General features: G+C 37.1%; 3 protein-coding genes across 6 annotated transcripts in view; 1 reads left to right on the top strand and 2 right to left on the bottom strand.

Moving 5' to 3' along the window:
* Nucleotides 1–4,664, bottom strand: part of chst6 (carbohydrate sulfotransferase 6) — a 67,067-nt gene extending 62,403 nt beyond the window's left edge. For all 4 annotated transcript variants that reach the window (XR_008962648.1, XR_008962647.1, XM_057329553.1 and 1 more), the window contains exon 1: nt 3,394–4,664. The gene's annotated coding sequence lies outside the window, so the exon portion shown is untranslated. The remainder of the gene's footprint in view (nt 1–3,393) is intronic.
* Nucleotides 4,665–7,131: 2,467 nt separating this feature from the next.
* tmem231 (transmembrane protein 231) lies at nt 7,132–8,496 on the bottom strand. The gene is made up of 3 exons (XM_057330525.1): nt 7,941–8,496; nt 7,700–7,866; nt 7,132–7,518 (listed from the first exon to the last, which is right to left on the bottom strand). Exons 1-3 carry the CDS (start codon nt 8,077–8,079, stop codon nt 7,132–7,134), a joined length of 693 nt encoding a protein of 230 aa, XP_057186508.1. The 5' UTR covers nt 8,080–8,496.
* An 83-nt stretch (nt 8,497–8,579) lies between these two features.
* gabarapl2 (GABA(A) receptor-associated protein like 2) lies at nt 8,580–15,753 on the top strand. The gene is made up of 4 exons (XM_057329557.1): nt 8,580–8,734; nt 9,236–9,291; nt 10,881–11,053; nt 15,324–15,753. Exons 1-4 carry the CDS (start codon nt 8,701–8,703, stop codon nt 15,412–15,414), a joined length of 354 nt encoding a protein of 117 aa, XP_057185540.1. The 5' UTR covers nt 8,580–8,700; the 3' UTR covers nt 15,415–15,753.
* Nucleotides 15,754–16,115: the final 362 nt, after the last annotated feature.

Here is a 16,115-nt window from a genome sequence, read left to right on the forward strand (position 1 = left end):
GCCCCTGATTAACAACTTCAAAGGCAATTTTCTCAATATTTTGATTTTTTTGCGCTCTCAGATTCCAGAGTTTTAAACGGTTGTATCTCAGCCAGATATTGTCCTATTCTAACAACTCATATATCTATAGAAAGTTTATTTATTCAGCTTTCAGATTATGTAAAAATCTCAATTTCGAAAAATTGACCCATAAGACTGGTTTTGTTGTCCAGGGTCACATATACGTATACTAACTACGTCTGAACTAGGTACATTGCCTTACATGATGCCTGATACACACGTCGTTACCATGTACTGTACGTCGCTTACAAAACACCTGATAAACACGTCGTCTCCAGTTAGCTACGTGCGTTTTCAGTGTGGAGTAGCATGATCCTTCTAGCAACAAAACACGAGTACAAGACGGACAACAATCAAAATGTGAGGATGTTTAGCACCTAGCAGTGTGGTGTGCCAACACTCTGCTGAACACAGTATCTTAGTTGGACTGTAAAATAAACTGTTTCCACTTACAACATTTCTTATGTCCCTTGTGTAGCAGTGCTGGTCACATGTTAAAACCAATTACAGGCATTAACTATGGGACTAATCAGTATTTGCCTGGCGGTGTATATAAACCTGTGGTCTATGTCACCAGTCACATGGTCGAAAACCTGCCCCTTCCAGATGTCGCTATGAATAATGGAGTGTGATGACGTGCCAGATTGATGTTGCACGAAATGTGCCGACGGTCCTCACAGCTCTGTGCCCTTAACGCACTTGTTTATTGCAGTTTGATTTGGCGGTGGGTTGAGATGTACTGTGTGTAAAGTGCTGCTGTTTCTCAGTGCTGTGTGCCGTCAAGGCTCCCACGCGGTCAACTTTGATGGTTATATACAGGGCCGTCGCTAGTGGGGTGAAAGGTGGGGACAATTCTGGGGGCCCCCACCGCCCAGGGGGCCCCACAAAATCCAGGAATTATACTATATAGGCCCATGTTCTGTGAATAATTCTAATATTTTCATGGAGAACCGCTCATGTTGGAAGCCTCAGTCTCTTAGTTTATTTTTTTGATGTATGTTTGTTTCTTGGCTTATGATATTTGTTCCCCATTTTAACTGACTTGACCAAATCATTTTAACTTCAATAAAAATTGAATATTTTTGTATGGTAACTTGCGCCTCTTACCATTTTTCTTTTTTTGTTTTAAGTGGACTAGACGTGTGTGCTTCCTTGAATTGTTTTTCCCTATTAATTTAGGGTGGCGTAGTCATTACGAGTGGCCACTTGCTACACTTTTTTTGCACATTCAGTAGCCTGATTTTCACAAGCAGGGTCACCTCATTCTGTATAGTGCACATTTGCACCTTGTTTTGAATTCATAGTCATTTGCATTGAGCCTGTCTCTGCTTTCTACCTTATAACTTGGTACTCTATGGCCCAGTTTCACAAACAAGGCTTAAGGCTAGTACCAGACTAAAATAAATGTGTGACCTGTCTTAACTCAATATAACTTGTTATATATAATATATATTAAATATTATATATATATTAAATATAATATGCCCAGCAATATCTTAAAATATGTCAGTGCCATTGTTTTGTCTCAAGATCCACAGCAGTAATGTGCTCTTCTAAGGCATTTTTATAAAAGCGACATAAATATCTTGATTCAACAAAGGCATAGTCCTGGTTTAAGCTAAGCCGTGTCTGTGAATCCAGGCCTATATGTCTTTGATGTATATACACAATTACATATATATTTATATTCACGCATTTGCACTTCTAGTAGATAAATATTGGTCAGGAGTCTTCTCCTACTTCTGGTATCATTTACATATTTTATTAAACTTTGAAATTGAAATTATATAGCTGAACCAAATTTTTTTCTCTCTGACTCAGTCCTTCTCTTTCGAGTAGGTGAAGCTTGCAGCATGTCCATGTAGCAGCTGACAGATAAAAAGTTTTCTGTAGATGTTTGTTGTATCGTTATTTATTAATATATATGTATGCAGTCTTGAATCTACCCCACAATAAACCACAAAGCAGTGTCATGTTTCCTTATTCCAGAAATTAGGCAAGCAGAGTACAAACAGTACCCTCAAGTGATGGTATTTGGAAACAAATACTGAGTCAATGAATATACTGTAGAGCTGGAAAAGGCACACATAGATAAACAAACAAATTGACAAGGAAGAGGGTAAAATTAAATTAATAAAAATTATTGGTTTGATGATTTTCTGAAAAAATGTATGACATTTTTGTTTATTATAATTGACATGGATAAGTCTTGCACAATAGGTCTCCAAATACATATGTTCCACACAAATCAACAGGAACAACAGAAAGATGAGAATTTTCTTGTTTGGGTAAATTTCTTAAGTACAAACTATTCACATCAATATTTAATTCATATCAACAGTAAAAATCAAGGTAAATAGTATACATCGCTACATTACGCAGTTTAAGCTTTCGGACGCAGCCCATTACTCACTAAAAATCTTCCTGTCTCAATTCTTCATTCTTGTGTGCATAGGGTGGCCTAAGGTTTGACATCAGTCATAAAATCAATACATACATACTGCACATCTCGAAGTTGCCATAAATGCATTTGTTTTGAAATGAAGCGAATGAGAATTTAGCCGTCTAAGTTATGGGTATGGCCTATATGCAGAATACAACTGAATAGAGGAATGTATGAATGCGTGTAAACCAGCATCCAAATCTACTAACGTTATGAGCAACTTGTGCATTCTGCTAAACATCTTGTGTATTTCACGTGTTAAGGGTGGGTAAGGCATGCATTTGGGTGAAGTGTGTCCTTTAAAGAGTATTGTACACCTGTGTGAAGAACAGGTGGGGAATGTGCGGTGATAAATGAGTAACGTGATATTTTCTCCTCTATCTGCTGCTAATGAACCTGCACACATAAAATAAAGACGGAAATAAAGACGTTTTACTCAGAGGACACCCAGTGACTGTGTATGAAAACCTAGCGAGCAGACAACACAGATAACAGCATATTTGGCTTTCTACGATTCCTGTAAACCTGTTTTTTAACGCTGTGATGTCGTATAACGTTAACATTAAACGCGGCCGGCAGTCTTTCCTGATATAATTCGCTAGACTTCCTACCAGCTTTTGTAATCAGTCTATATAAAAATCAAATAAATCAAAAACAAACTTTGAAATGATTTACTTCTCAGGCCAACTTGATGTACGCACACTTTACATTAAATGAATATTGAACTTCGTTTAGTATCCACACACTTTTGTTATGAAACCTTTATCAAACTAGAGGAAACTTCACCATCATTCACAGTGAGGACTGAAAACTAACACTCGCGACACAAACACGCTATTTACTGAGCTCCTCAGCAAAAAAATAAAACATAAAATGTTGTGTAAACTTACCTAGGATCCGTGCTGCTTTGTTTTAAGAGTTCGGAGTTGTATGTTGTAAACCGTTCCCCGCTGGATGTTAACAGACTCTTTTAGACGTGGCTATTAACAGTGATTGACAGATATGTGGGCGGAGCTATCCGCCTCTATAACTATTCTGTAAGATTATCTGCCATGGGAAAATCAAGCTCCTCCAATCTTGATGTAGGTGTACACTGGTAGTATATTATATTATATATGTATCAACATATTATATATTTATCAACAAAATGACAAAACTGACATTTTATTTAAAAAAATGTTTGCAATGGAATACTTGAACTGAACAATGATCACCAGGAGCCAGCAAGAGCTATAAGTGGCACACTCTGTCAAAAATGGTTGAATGTACCAGAAAAAAAACATTGCATCTGCATCCTGTCCATTGTGCCAAACGTCCTGAGCTTGATCTCCTTGGTGGAAATGCAGAATAAAAACCTTTTTTCTATTATCTCTATTATCAAGATCTGTCTAAAACAAGGGAAAGTATCCCAGATGGTTTTAGAGTAGTGAGTGAAAAATAAAATGTCACTACAAAGGGTGTTGTGACATTTTTAATGGTATTATTGTGTTAAGAACATTCTAGTAAACATCTCTGTAATTATTTAAAAGTGGCTACAAGTTTAAAAACATGGCAAGTTGTGAGGCAAATTTCTCAAGAATCTGTGAAATATTTGGTTTGATAGCATCCATATATATTGTTTGCTTCTGATACGCAGACAGGGTTTGTTTAATAACTTACTCCAATATAGGCTTTAAACCAAGTGCGCAATAATGTAATTATGCTTTTACTAATATTATGAAATTTTCTTTAGCACAAGAATGTCTAACAGTATGTATTACTCCTCTGCTGGTGTAATCAATAATGCAAAAAATGTCATCTGACTGTATATTGATAAGACAAAAATGTCCTGCGAACTGTTCATTATATTTGTGGGTTTTCAAAATCAAACAGAAACAGAATGCATACTTCTGATGTAACATAACAATCACAAAACATTGATACAGTAGTTCAAGTAACATTTGGCTTGAGCTTGAAGAACTTAAAACCAGAAAAACCTAAGTTTCTACAAACATCCTATTGGGAGTCTCCTGTAAATGTAGTTAAAATGGACAAATGGAGAAATTTATGCACATAGCTGAACTTGAAATTACAAATATAACAAATTCAAAGTCCTCATATTGTAAAGTTATTTCCCAAATGACAATCACACATAAAAAACACACAATTGAACAACACTGGTCAGATCAAATGTTGTGCTGTTTAAATGGTAGTACTTTAGTGGTTGGTATGACCTGATTCTGAAAAACAAAGGTTTGAATGTGCTGGAAAATCCAGAGAAAGATTAGCAATACACTGACATACTGAATCCAAGCAAACTTCACTGTTTCCCAAAAGCCCAGACGATAAGTAGAGGAAACGGTCAAGGAAATCAAACTTGATAAGATAAAAAGAACCATAAGTGGAAGAGTCTAGGAATGCAGAACTCAGGAAATCTTCAGGTCCAAGACATTTGCTTCATACAGAACTGATATGTGGATCTCAAATTTTAAAAAATCATGATGCAAAATTTTCTATTATTTGTTATGCATTAAAGTTATAGAACCTTTTTTATTACTTTATAAGAAACTACATTTTTGATGGTTGAGGGTTTAACTTTAAACCCAGGGGCCAGTTGTTCAAAATGTTTGATCTGGATCAGAATGATCTGGATTTGGAAATCCCATGTTTTGCTATCCAGGATCAGATCATCCATTTTACTTTTGTGCTGTTTTTTTAAGACAAACTGGATACACACTTTTTCATATTACCAAATCGGGATTTCTAGTGCTCTAGCTCAAATCCTAAAGGGAGTCGGGACATGGTGATGGAAAAAAATAAGAGATGGGAAACAAGAAATATATACTGTATATTTCAATGCATTGTCATTTTTAGCATTGTGTTCACCAGAGAGATTTGCATTTACCCACAAAGAACTACTTTTGTCTGGTTCATCAGTAATGATTGTACCAATGTACTGTAGTTTACAAATAGTGATAAAAACACTTTAAAATTAAATTGGGATTATTTTATGCTGCCAAAATCTGTGTTTCTTTACTGTCAGCTACTGAAAATCTTAAAAGGAAACCTGATGTTTTTTACTTTAACAGTTAAACTTATAAAGAGAAAAATACAAATATAATATCTATGTGTATTACATGATATACATTTTGCATTTTTGTCCAGTTGCCAAGTTAAAACATTTTCTGCTCTTTGATCCAAAAAGAAAACAAGATTATACTGATCCCACCCTTCTGCTGGGATCAGTATAATCCTGTTTTTTGGATCAAAGGTGTCCCGATTTTACTAAAAAGCTTTGAACAACACAAACTGACGATTTGATCCAGATCAAAACCTAGATTGGATTTAATCCAATCCAAATTCTCAATCCCTTTATTGCTTTTGAACAACCCATTTTTAAGATTTTATCCAATCCGATAGCCGCAATCCAATCAGATTACTTTTGAACAACCGGCCCCAGATAACTGATATCAGTAAACAAAACGAAACCTTAGACCAAATAACCATTTAAATCAGTAAAGGCCCTTGTTGATAAAGGAAAGTGTTGCATTCAAACTCCCTCTGGGTAAATACATTTACACGTAATCTGTAAAACAGCATGTTTGGCACTAGCAGATATGATAAGATTGGCACTGTTTAAATAAAAACACTAACTTTAACGCTCATTAGGTTTCACTAGACAAAATAAATACACTACGACAAACATACACAGAGACAGTATGTAAAGGATATGTGATGGTGTCTACTGGGTAGTTTATCTGTGTTCTTATCTGGAACGGAGTATTTGCCGCTCTGCCAACTGTCCACACTGGAACAGCACCGGAAAGTTGAGTAGTCACTGTGTTGGAGAGATGTTGTTATCCATGAAAACAAGATGGTAGGAAACAGAATTCCATGAATTCCATCAGTAAAAAAACAACACAACCACAAACCTGTAATGTATAAACTATCCTACTGTACTAGTTTGCTCAAAATACAACTTTTTGAAAAATGAAATATGGCTCCTTTAAGAATGAAGAAATAAAAAATGAAAAACTTTGATATTACACTGAAATAAGCAATTAATTTCACAGGTTCCAGAATATAGTAACTTTCCTCTTCAGCAAAGGCATTGAGAAATATACAGTAGATAACCTTAATAATACATCTGCAAATGTTGTTGATAATGATATTTTCTGGATGTTTGAACTAACATTTTGTTTTTCTCAGAATAGGGTTCATAATCTTACAGTTTCTCTTCTGATAGAGTCCAATAATGTTGGCCAGGTCATAAGAACTTGCAAATGGGCTGGATGCATCAATCACTGATACCTAGTCACGCAAGAGAGGGAGCAAATAAAATATATACTACATTTATCTACATGTTCTATACACAAATAAAGTATTGCATAAAAAGCTTCTTAATTTTTAGTAATAGGGCTGTTTGTTTTAGGATGCCCCTTTAATGTAAATGCAAAGTAATTTACATGTCAATGTTCTATTTTGCGTCTACCTGTTGACATTGACAACAGTGCATAAAACATTATTCAAAGCCAACCAGGTACAGTCGAACTTTTGACCATATTCATATTCATTCATTCAACTGCAGTTGTAAAAGGAATATTTTATTGCAACTTTAATGCATCATCTTTGTATTTTTTGTTTGTTGTTCATAGACACCCACGTTGTAGACAGCATGTACCCCTCGGTGAGGAAGAGGAGTTCGCTGGTGAAGCCTTAGATCTGCACTGATGAACAGCTGAGAACCTGGCACAGATGAGGAATGCTGAACAAATGCAAGGGTCTGCATTGCAACGGTAGACATCCTCTAGAAAGATAGATAGATGGATAAACAGACAGATGCATATATTGCAGAACACAGACAGGCAAATTGTTGTATACTGTATATGAATGCACTGGATACACACAAACAGCTGATATGTGAACGTGAGCAGCAGCTGGATGGTAAACATCTGCTCTTCTGGTTTAAGCGGGATGTTAATCTGGAGATTAAGAAAATCTGATTTCCCATCCTGGTTTCTGTCCTCCTCCTGAACCTGAGCAATAAACAAGTATAATGTATAAAACATTAGTACATGTATGCACACATTCCACTGGGAATCAAACCCAAAACCTTGGCCATACTCTACCAGTTAAGCTACAGGAACACCAACTGCTTCCATACCGTAACTATTTAGAGAAAGAGGTTATGATGTAATCCAACACTTCAGCACTCACAGATACCGAAGGTATGCGCAAATTATCTCCGACTAGTCGATTAAAGTTAGGAAATGTGCTCCATGCCACATAATTCCCTGCTGTGTTTGTTGCTCCTATCAGGATCATGTCATACTGAAACTGAACGACGGGCTGCTCTTCATATGTGCTTCTCTTCAGCCAGAAGCCTGGTTAAAAAAACACTTTATTTTAATACAACTTTAGCAATGGGAAATATTTGCCCAGGGGGAATGTACCTTACCTTGACTTCTGTAAGCCACGAGAAGAGGTGAAATGTACGTGAGGCATAAAACGACCATCACAAAAAGTGTTGCTCTCGTGCAAATATTTGTTTTGTATCTTACTAAAGCGGGATGAGAGTAAGCCTCGTAAAAAGCCATTATTAACAATTTCACAAAAAATATAACCCCCCAATCACGTCACAACGTGGCTGCTGTCCATGCGAATGCATTGATAAACAAACAGCAAGCAAAAAGGCAAATAGTTTAAACTTCTGAATAAATAACAAAAACGAATTCTTCTATTACTTCTGCGAAGAGCAAAATATGAATGACTGGTTTAGTCTAATGTAGACAAAACGTACTAACGTTTCAGTTCCCGTGACGAAGCGTCATCTGTTTACCATAGCAACTGCGCGAATCTCGGCCTTATGCGAAGCACGTACATGATCATTATTAGGAAATAAAGAATTGTAATCAGTCTTCAAATAACAAGACAAAAAAACATTACATTTCAAAAAACGTGGCCGTGATAATGGTGCAGCTAAATCAACAAATCTGTACGGCAAATCGAGCGCGACACCCCTCGGTTCGAGCAGATGGTACGGCCCGGTTGTGACGTCACCACTGGAGAGGGTAGTTTGCTCCCGAGGTGACGTCATTACGTCTGGTTCGGAGGCGAATGTTGCTGCATTTGTTGACGTTTTAGTTTTAAGGTTTATTCGCCTTTAATCTTTATATATTTCACTGTCAGGTCGCTCGTCGAAAAAGACACCTGCAAACATGAAGTGGATGTTTAAAGAGGATCATTCATTGGGTAATTTATCTGAAATGTGTCGCTGATATTAAAATGGCCTATCAGATTTGTGTTGTTATTATTATTTGTGTTGTTATTATTATTGATCTATTTGTTTGTTCTCGTATTCTCTTGCTCATTTGATCTACAAACGTCTCGATCTACAAAAGTCTCTCGAAGACTTTTATTTATTTGGTTATGTCAGGCCTTCATCAAAGGGATATTAATAACAACAATAAATTGAGCTCATACTGTGTGGGACAGTGTCTCTTGTTTTGCTTTCAATTTAGCTTGTCGTTTATTTACCAGCAATACAGATGTATTCATGTGGCGTAAATAGTGAGACGTCTAATGCCTAAAAGATACTGAAGTGTCAAACGATGAAAAGACGCCTTGTTCATATACTCCTGACGATTGTAACCAATCAAAATGCAGGTTTAAACATTCATTAATATTCATGATGTGAAAAGCACTGTATTCTGAGCTTGCATGTAGACTGATGGATGTGTTTTCTGCTTTCAGAGCACAGGTGTGTGGAGTCTGCCAAAATCAGGAACAAATACCCAGACAGAGTTCCTGTGAGTATGAATAAAACAATTCAACAATTACAACACGTAGGGCTTGTTTTCACGTGTACGTGTACGTGTAAAATCATTTTTAATTAGTTGGTAATGCCAGGTCACAGTGACAAAAGATGATGTCACTAAAAACTTTACAGTTTAGTAGCTTCTGCTACAGATACACAAGGACTTTTGTTGCAATGGTCAGCATTGCAAATGAAATGATTAACCAGCTTGACTCATTTCAATACTGTTATAAAGCATTTTTACAAAGAATAGTGCCTCCAGTAAATCTTACAGATTTATACAGTACGAGACAAACCTTAGTGATGCAATCACATGATGATATATTTTTATTGTTATTTTTTGAAGATACTTACAAAAAAAGATGTCATTCATAATTACTCTTGAGATTTCACAGTGGGTTAGGGTAAAGAAATAAAACAAATGATCCTGCTGTCACAGTCCCAGCTGGCTAGGTCAAAAAAATATTTACATGACTAAGATTTATTTGTACTTTTGATTAATTGTCCCTTTGTCAGATTACATCTGGTACTTAGGGCATGGGGACACTTGGTGATATTGTTGTTGGATTTAATGTTAATATGTGATTTAATATAAAGAGCGGATAAGTGTGCAGCTGCTGCAATTGTTTTTTAATAAATTACGATTGTTTAACGCAAAGAATTGTGGGATATCGACATGGGCATACAGCAAACATAACATTTATTCAGAGCAATTTTTGAAGGGGATACAAATAATACAGCCAAAAATGTACTTGTAAGGACACAGAGGAAAGGCTTTATATATACTATATATACATAGGTTTTTATTATATACTAGTTGTTTTAATATGAGTGTTCACCAGTTGGTCATATTATAATTATTGAATTATTTTGCATGCTCCACATAGTATTTTCGTCTGGGACAGAGGACATCTCTTACTTAGATATTCAACTGTAGCAAGCCCACTGATCTGCCACTTAACAACATATTGAGCAAAACCCAGTAGATCTACAATATTAGCCTACTGTCAATTCACACAAAGGCATATATGTAAGTTGTAGTGAGTCACTTACTATGCAACAAGCTACGCTATCATTATATTATTTACAATGCACAGCGTGATTTTTAATGATTCTTTTAGGAGGATACTACCCTCAGATGTTAACTGTAACAGCGAAGGATATCCCTCATACATCCCCAAATTCCTCTGAAAGAAGGTCGCATTCAGAGGGTGTCCAACTTACATTTCTGAAATGAGACATTCTTGATGATGTATGTGACCGACAAATGTAACCTTCCGAGGACGCAGCCTTGGAAATAAGAGAGTTTTTTGCACAGTAAACAGTATGCACAATGAAACACACATGGCCTGACGTTCATACTCGTAGTAAGCATAAAGCCATTGTCATGTGTAGTGTAGAAAACTTGGTACCATTTCATTTTTGTAAATTCAGTCGGTACCATTTGTAAGTCACTGCAATCAACTGCTAAATGATTATATTTTATCGTGGAAGGAAAACAAACTTGAGACAAACTTGACACTGTCATGACCTCATGGCTTTATCATGAAAAGGATTGACTTTGATTGCTCTGTTTATTAGGTTATCGTAGAGAAAGTATCTGGCTCACAGATTGTGGACATTGACAAGCGGAAGTATCTGGTCCCGTCTGACATCACAGTGGCCCAGTTTATGTGGATCATTAGAAAGCGGATCCAACTGCCTTCTGAAAAAGCTATATTCCTCTTCGTTGACAAAACTGTTCCTCAGTCCAGGTAATATCACATTTATTTCGTTTTTGGTCTTTTTTATTTTTATACACATATACAGGTGCATCTCAATAAATTAGAATGTCGTGGAAAAGTTCATTTATTTCAGTAATTCAACTCAAATTGTGAAACTCGTGTATTAAATAAATTCAATGCACACAGACTGAAGTAGTTTAAGTCTTTGGTTCTTTTAATTGTGATGATTTTGGCTCACATTTAACAAAAACCCACCAATTCACTATTTCAACAAATTAGAATATGGTGACATGCCAATCAGCTAATCAACTCAAAACACCTGCAAAGGTTTCCTCAGACTTCAAAATGGTCTCTCAGTTTGGTTCACTAGGCTACACAATCATGGGGAAGACTGCTGATCTGACAGTTGTCCAGAAGACAATCATTGACACCCTTCACAAGGAGGGTAAGCCACAAACATTAATTGCCAAAGAAGCTGGCTGTTCACAGAGTGCTGTAGCCAAGCATGTTAACAGAAAGTTAAGTGGAAGAAAAAGATGCACAACCAACCAAGTGAACCGCAGCCTTGAGAGGCTTGTCAAGCAAAATCGATTCAAGAATTTGGGTGAATTTCACAAGGAATGGACTGAGGCTGGGGTCAAGGCATCAAGAGCCACCAAACACAAACGAAGGAATTTGGCTACAAGGAATATGGCTACAGTTGTCGTATTCCTCTTGTTAAGCCACTCCTGAACCACAGACAACGTCAGAGGTGTCTTACCTGGGCTAAGGAGAAGAAGACATGGACTGTTGCCCAGTGGTCCAAAGTCCTCTTTTCAGATGAGAGCAAGTTTTGTATTTTATTTGGAAACCAAGCTCCTAGAGTCTAGAGTAAGAGTGGAGAAGCTCATAGCCCAAGTTGCTTGAAGTCCAGTGTTAAGTTTCCACAGTCTGTGATGATTTGGGCTGCAATGTCATCTGCTTGTGTTGGTCTACTGTGTTTTTTGAAAACCAAAGTCACTGCACCCGTTTACCAAGAAATTTTAGAGCACTTCATGCATCCTTCTGCTGACCAGCTTTTTAAAGATGCTGATTTCATTTTCCAGCAGGATTTGGCACCTGCCCACACTGCCAAAAGCACCAAAAGTTGGTTAAATGACCATGGTGTTGGTGTGCTTGACTGGCCAGCAAACTCACCAGACGGTATTGTCAAGAGGAAAATGAGAAACAAGAGACCAAAAAATGCAGATGAGCTGAAGGCCACTGTCAAAGAAACCTGGGCTTCCATACCACCTCCAGGTGGACAAAGTTAACCCAGCTGTCTGTTCCTGGCTCTATCTGTCAGTGGATCACCAGCTTTCTGACAGACAGGCAGCAGTTAGTGAGAATGGGGAAACTCACATCCAGCACCCGCACAATCAGCACTGGCACCCCCCAGGGGTGCGTTCTCTCCCCACTGCTCTTCTCCCTGTACACAAATGATTGCACTGCCCAGGACCCTTCTGTCAGACTTCTGAAGTTCGCAGACGACACCACACTCATTGGCCTCATTCAGGATGGTGATGAGTCTGCGTACAGACAGGAGGCTGAGCAGCTGGCTGTCTGGTGCAGTCATAACAACTTGGAGCTGAACACGCTTAAAACAGTGGAGACGATTGTGGACTTCAGGAGAAACCCCCCTGCACTCCCCCCTCTCACCATCATGAACAGCACTGTGGCAGCAGTGGAGTCATTCAGGTTCCTGGGCACCACCATCTCTCAGAACCTGAAGTGGGACAATCACATTGGCTCCATTGCTAAAAAAGCCCAGCAAAGGTTGTACTTCTTACATCAGCTGAAGAAGTTCAACCTACCACAAACTCTATTAAAACAGTTTTACTCAGCTGTCATAGAGTCTGTCCTCTGCACATCCATCACTGTCTGGTTTGGCTCAGCCACAAAGTCAGACATCAGAAGACTACAGAGGACGGTTCGGACTGCTGAGAAGATCATTGGTGCTCCCCTGCCCACCCTCCAAGAACTGTATACATCCAGAGTGAGGAAAAGGGCTCAGAAAATCACCCTGGACCTCTCACATCCAAGCCATCATCTCTTCACAATGCTGCCGTCTGGTCGGCGCTACAGAGCACTGAGCACCAAAACAACCAGACACAAAAACAGCTTCTTCCCTCAGGCCATCTACCTCTTGAACAGTTAAATGTTTTTACACACCGTGCAATTAATAACTCTGTGCAATAATAATTAAGTGCAATATTAATTATATCCTCCAGATAATACACTATCTATTTTTATACAACATTCTGCTGTATATAGCAGATACCTTGTACTACAATAGTCTATTCTTGTTTTTTACTTGTACATATTTACATACATACATAGCTTTACACTCTCTTTATCTTATGTTTATTGTATTGTATTTCTTAATTTTTTATACCCATAGGCCCTTATTTAAATCATTGTGTACTGTATTCTATTGTGTTATGGTCTCTGTGTACTGTTGTTGCTGTTTCTGTGTTGGATGCTCCTGTCACCAAAACAAATTCCTTGTATGTGCAAACATACTTGGCAATAAAGCTCTTTCTGATTCTGATTCTCAGCAGTGCCACAGACTGATCACCTCCATGCCACGCCGAATTGAGGCAGTAATTAAAGCAAAAGGAGCCCCTACCAAGTATTGAGTACATATACAGTAAATGAACATACTTTCCAGAAGGCCAACAATTCATTAAAAAAAAAAGTTTATTGGTCTTATGAAGTATTCTAATTTGTTGAGATGAATTGGTGGGTTTTTGTTAAATGTGAGCCAAAATCATCACAATTAAAAGAACCAAAGACTTAAACTACTTCAGTCTGTGTGCATTGAATTTATTTAATACACGAGTTTCACAATTTGAGTTGAATTACTGAAATAAATGAACTTTTGCACGACATTCTAATTTATTGAGATGCACCTGTATACTGTACAAAAGGTACCTAAGTGATGGAACTGTAGGGCATCTAACATACAGTATATTGTGTGAGACATACAAAAAATAAAAACAAAAGCAATTTGAGAGTAAGGGATTAAGGGTAACTGAAAGAGCACAGAGAATATAAAACTACTATATGTGTGTGTAAATATAAATTTAGCAAACAAATGGGTCTGGAAAACCTGTATGTGACTCTTGCTTATGTGGAACACAAGAGAAGATATTTTGAGAAATGTCTCATGCTTTTGTTCATAAACTAGATGTCAATGCGGTCTAATGTGTATTTGTTACCAGCATTATTTAAATAATCTCCTTTTTTGTTCTGCAGAAGAAAGAAAGTTATACAGGTTTAAAATTACATGAAGGTGAGAAAATAATGAAAGTATCTTACTTTCCGGGTGCACTATATCTTTAAGACAATAAAAAGAACAATGGCACATTTTCTTGTGAGCCCTGCTGAGCAGCTCCAGCTATAGGAATTCTCTTGTACATCAAAAGTACATTATACCACAATATATTATTGTTCATGTTAATTGCTGCTTGTGTACAAAACGGCCACTGGGTTTGCACCATAATTTTCCACTCCCTCTTGCACACCTCATCCGGAACCCTGCATTCAGCAAATGAGCATTGACTCTAAGCCCCCTCACGAAAAATCCCTCTCCCGTTTATTCACACTAGTTACGTTTGTGAATGCGTCATGTAACTATGGCCCTGTGGCTTCAGGTTTCCCTATGAAAGAGAGGCCAATTGCAGTATTGTTGATGCAATAAATCACACCCAACATCCTATTTAAATCCTAAATAATCTCTTTTTCCTCATCCACCAGCCATCTCAAACAGACTCACTAGATGGTTTTAATGCATAAGATCACAGTAGAGATCACATGCGTAGGCCATTTTCATTTTATTTCCTTTCACGCAAGCAGCAAAAATCACTTGAGGACTGTGCCAAACACCTGTTTATCACTACACACTACAAAATTGTCTTGGGCGGACATGCCATTTAATGACAAAAGATTGCTTTTCTGAAAGGTGATTAAATTAGTTTTTTTAGGTTGGCAAAGGAGGAATATTCAAATATCTGCAATGAATTGATTTCAAGGATTTTTGAAGTAGGCTCATTAACTTGTAAAATACTCCAGATATTATATGAGTTCTTAAACTTGTGTTAAGGATTTAAGGAAATAGGAATAAATGTTGGAAACAGATTAAAGCTTTAAATTACTAAATCATCATATTTTGGAATAAAAAAATTGTATGTATGTGGGGTGCTTTGATGTAGGGATTTGTTTACATAAACGACTTTGTTTTTCAGATAAGATGTAATTTTGTTCTTCAATATTGTTTCAGTCTGACTATGGGACAGCTATATGAGAAAGAGAAAGATGAGGACGGCTTTTTGTATGTGGCCTACAGCGGAGAGAACACATTTGGATATTAGGATCGCTGCATCATCCCTGCATCCTGTTTCTTTTGGACTGGCTTCATTGTTCCGAAGACTCATCGGTGAAATAATGACACAGCAGATGTATTAGTACCCATAGTTTCACTCATTATATTGTGCTTTGAAACATTAGCTCTATCTTTATTTTATTTTTTGGTATATGGTGTTACAGTATTATTTCAGACACTTAATAATGTTGAAACTGGGACTATATAGTAACTTTTAATTTATCTGTATTTTTCTTCTGTAAATTATAAATATTTACGATAAATGAAAGGGAAGGTAGCTGGATGACCTAACCAATAAAAACCCCAAAAAGAAACTCAGCTGTTGAGAAGTTTTATAACACACCCACTTAAAGGTCCAGTGTATGGAATGTAGCTACATCTAGAGGTGAGGTTGCAAATGGCAACCAACGGCTCACTCCACCCCACCCTTTCGAAGCACTACGGAAGCTAACATAGCACTAAGATACCATACATACATAGTTATGTACTGTATGTTATATTGCATTTCTGTCAATAGATCCTCCAAAAAATTACACACAGCATCTTTAATCTCTAAACTGGTAAACCAGAATCAGTTACACTATAGATTATAGAGAGATTACAACAGAGTTACCTATACAATGAAGTATCCCTATGGAAACTCAGATCATCTGTATGACTTTTCTCCATGGAAAACAAAAGATGTATAGA

Source organism: Triplophysa rosa, linkage group LG3, assembly GCF_024868665.1.
Source record: "Triplophysa rosa linkage group LG3, Trosa_1v2, whole genome shotgun sequence".
NCBI lineage: Eukaryota > Metazoa > Chordata > Actinopteri > Cypriniformes > Nemacheilidae > Triplophysa > Triplophysa rosa.

Bases quoted from the DNA above. Each gene is read 5' to 3' on its own strand.
- tmem231 (XM_057330525.1), bottom strand. From the start codon at position 8,079: ATGGCTTTTTACGAGGCTTACTCTCATCCCGCTTTAGTAAGATACAAA. The intron at 7,867-7,940 runs GTAAGGTACATT...TTTTTTAACCAG, and splicing joins CGTGGCTTACAGAAGTCAAG to GCTTCTGGCTGAAGAGAAGC. The intron at 7,519-7,699 runs GTGAGTGCTGAA...TTTATTGCTCAG, and splicing joins TGCGCATACCTTCGGTATCT to GTTCAGGAGGAGGACAGAAA.
- gabarapl2 (XM_057329557.1), top strand. From the start codon at position 8,701: ATGAAGTGGATGTTTAAAGAGGATCATTCATTGG. The intron at 8,735-9,235 runs GTAATTTATCTG...TTCTGCTTTCAG, and splicing joins TAAAGAGGATCATTCATTGG to AGCACAGGTGTGTGGAGTCT. The intron at 11,054-15,323 runs GTAATATCACAT...ATATTGTTTCAG, and splicing joins AAAACTGTTCCTCAGTCCAG to TCTGACTATGGGACAGCTAT.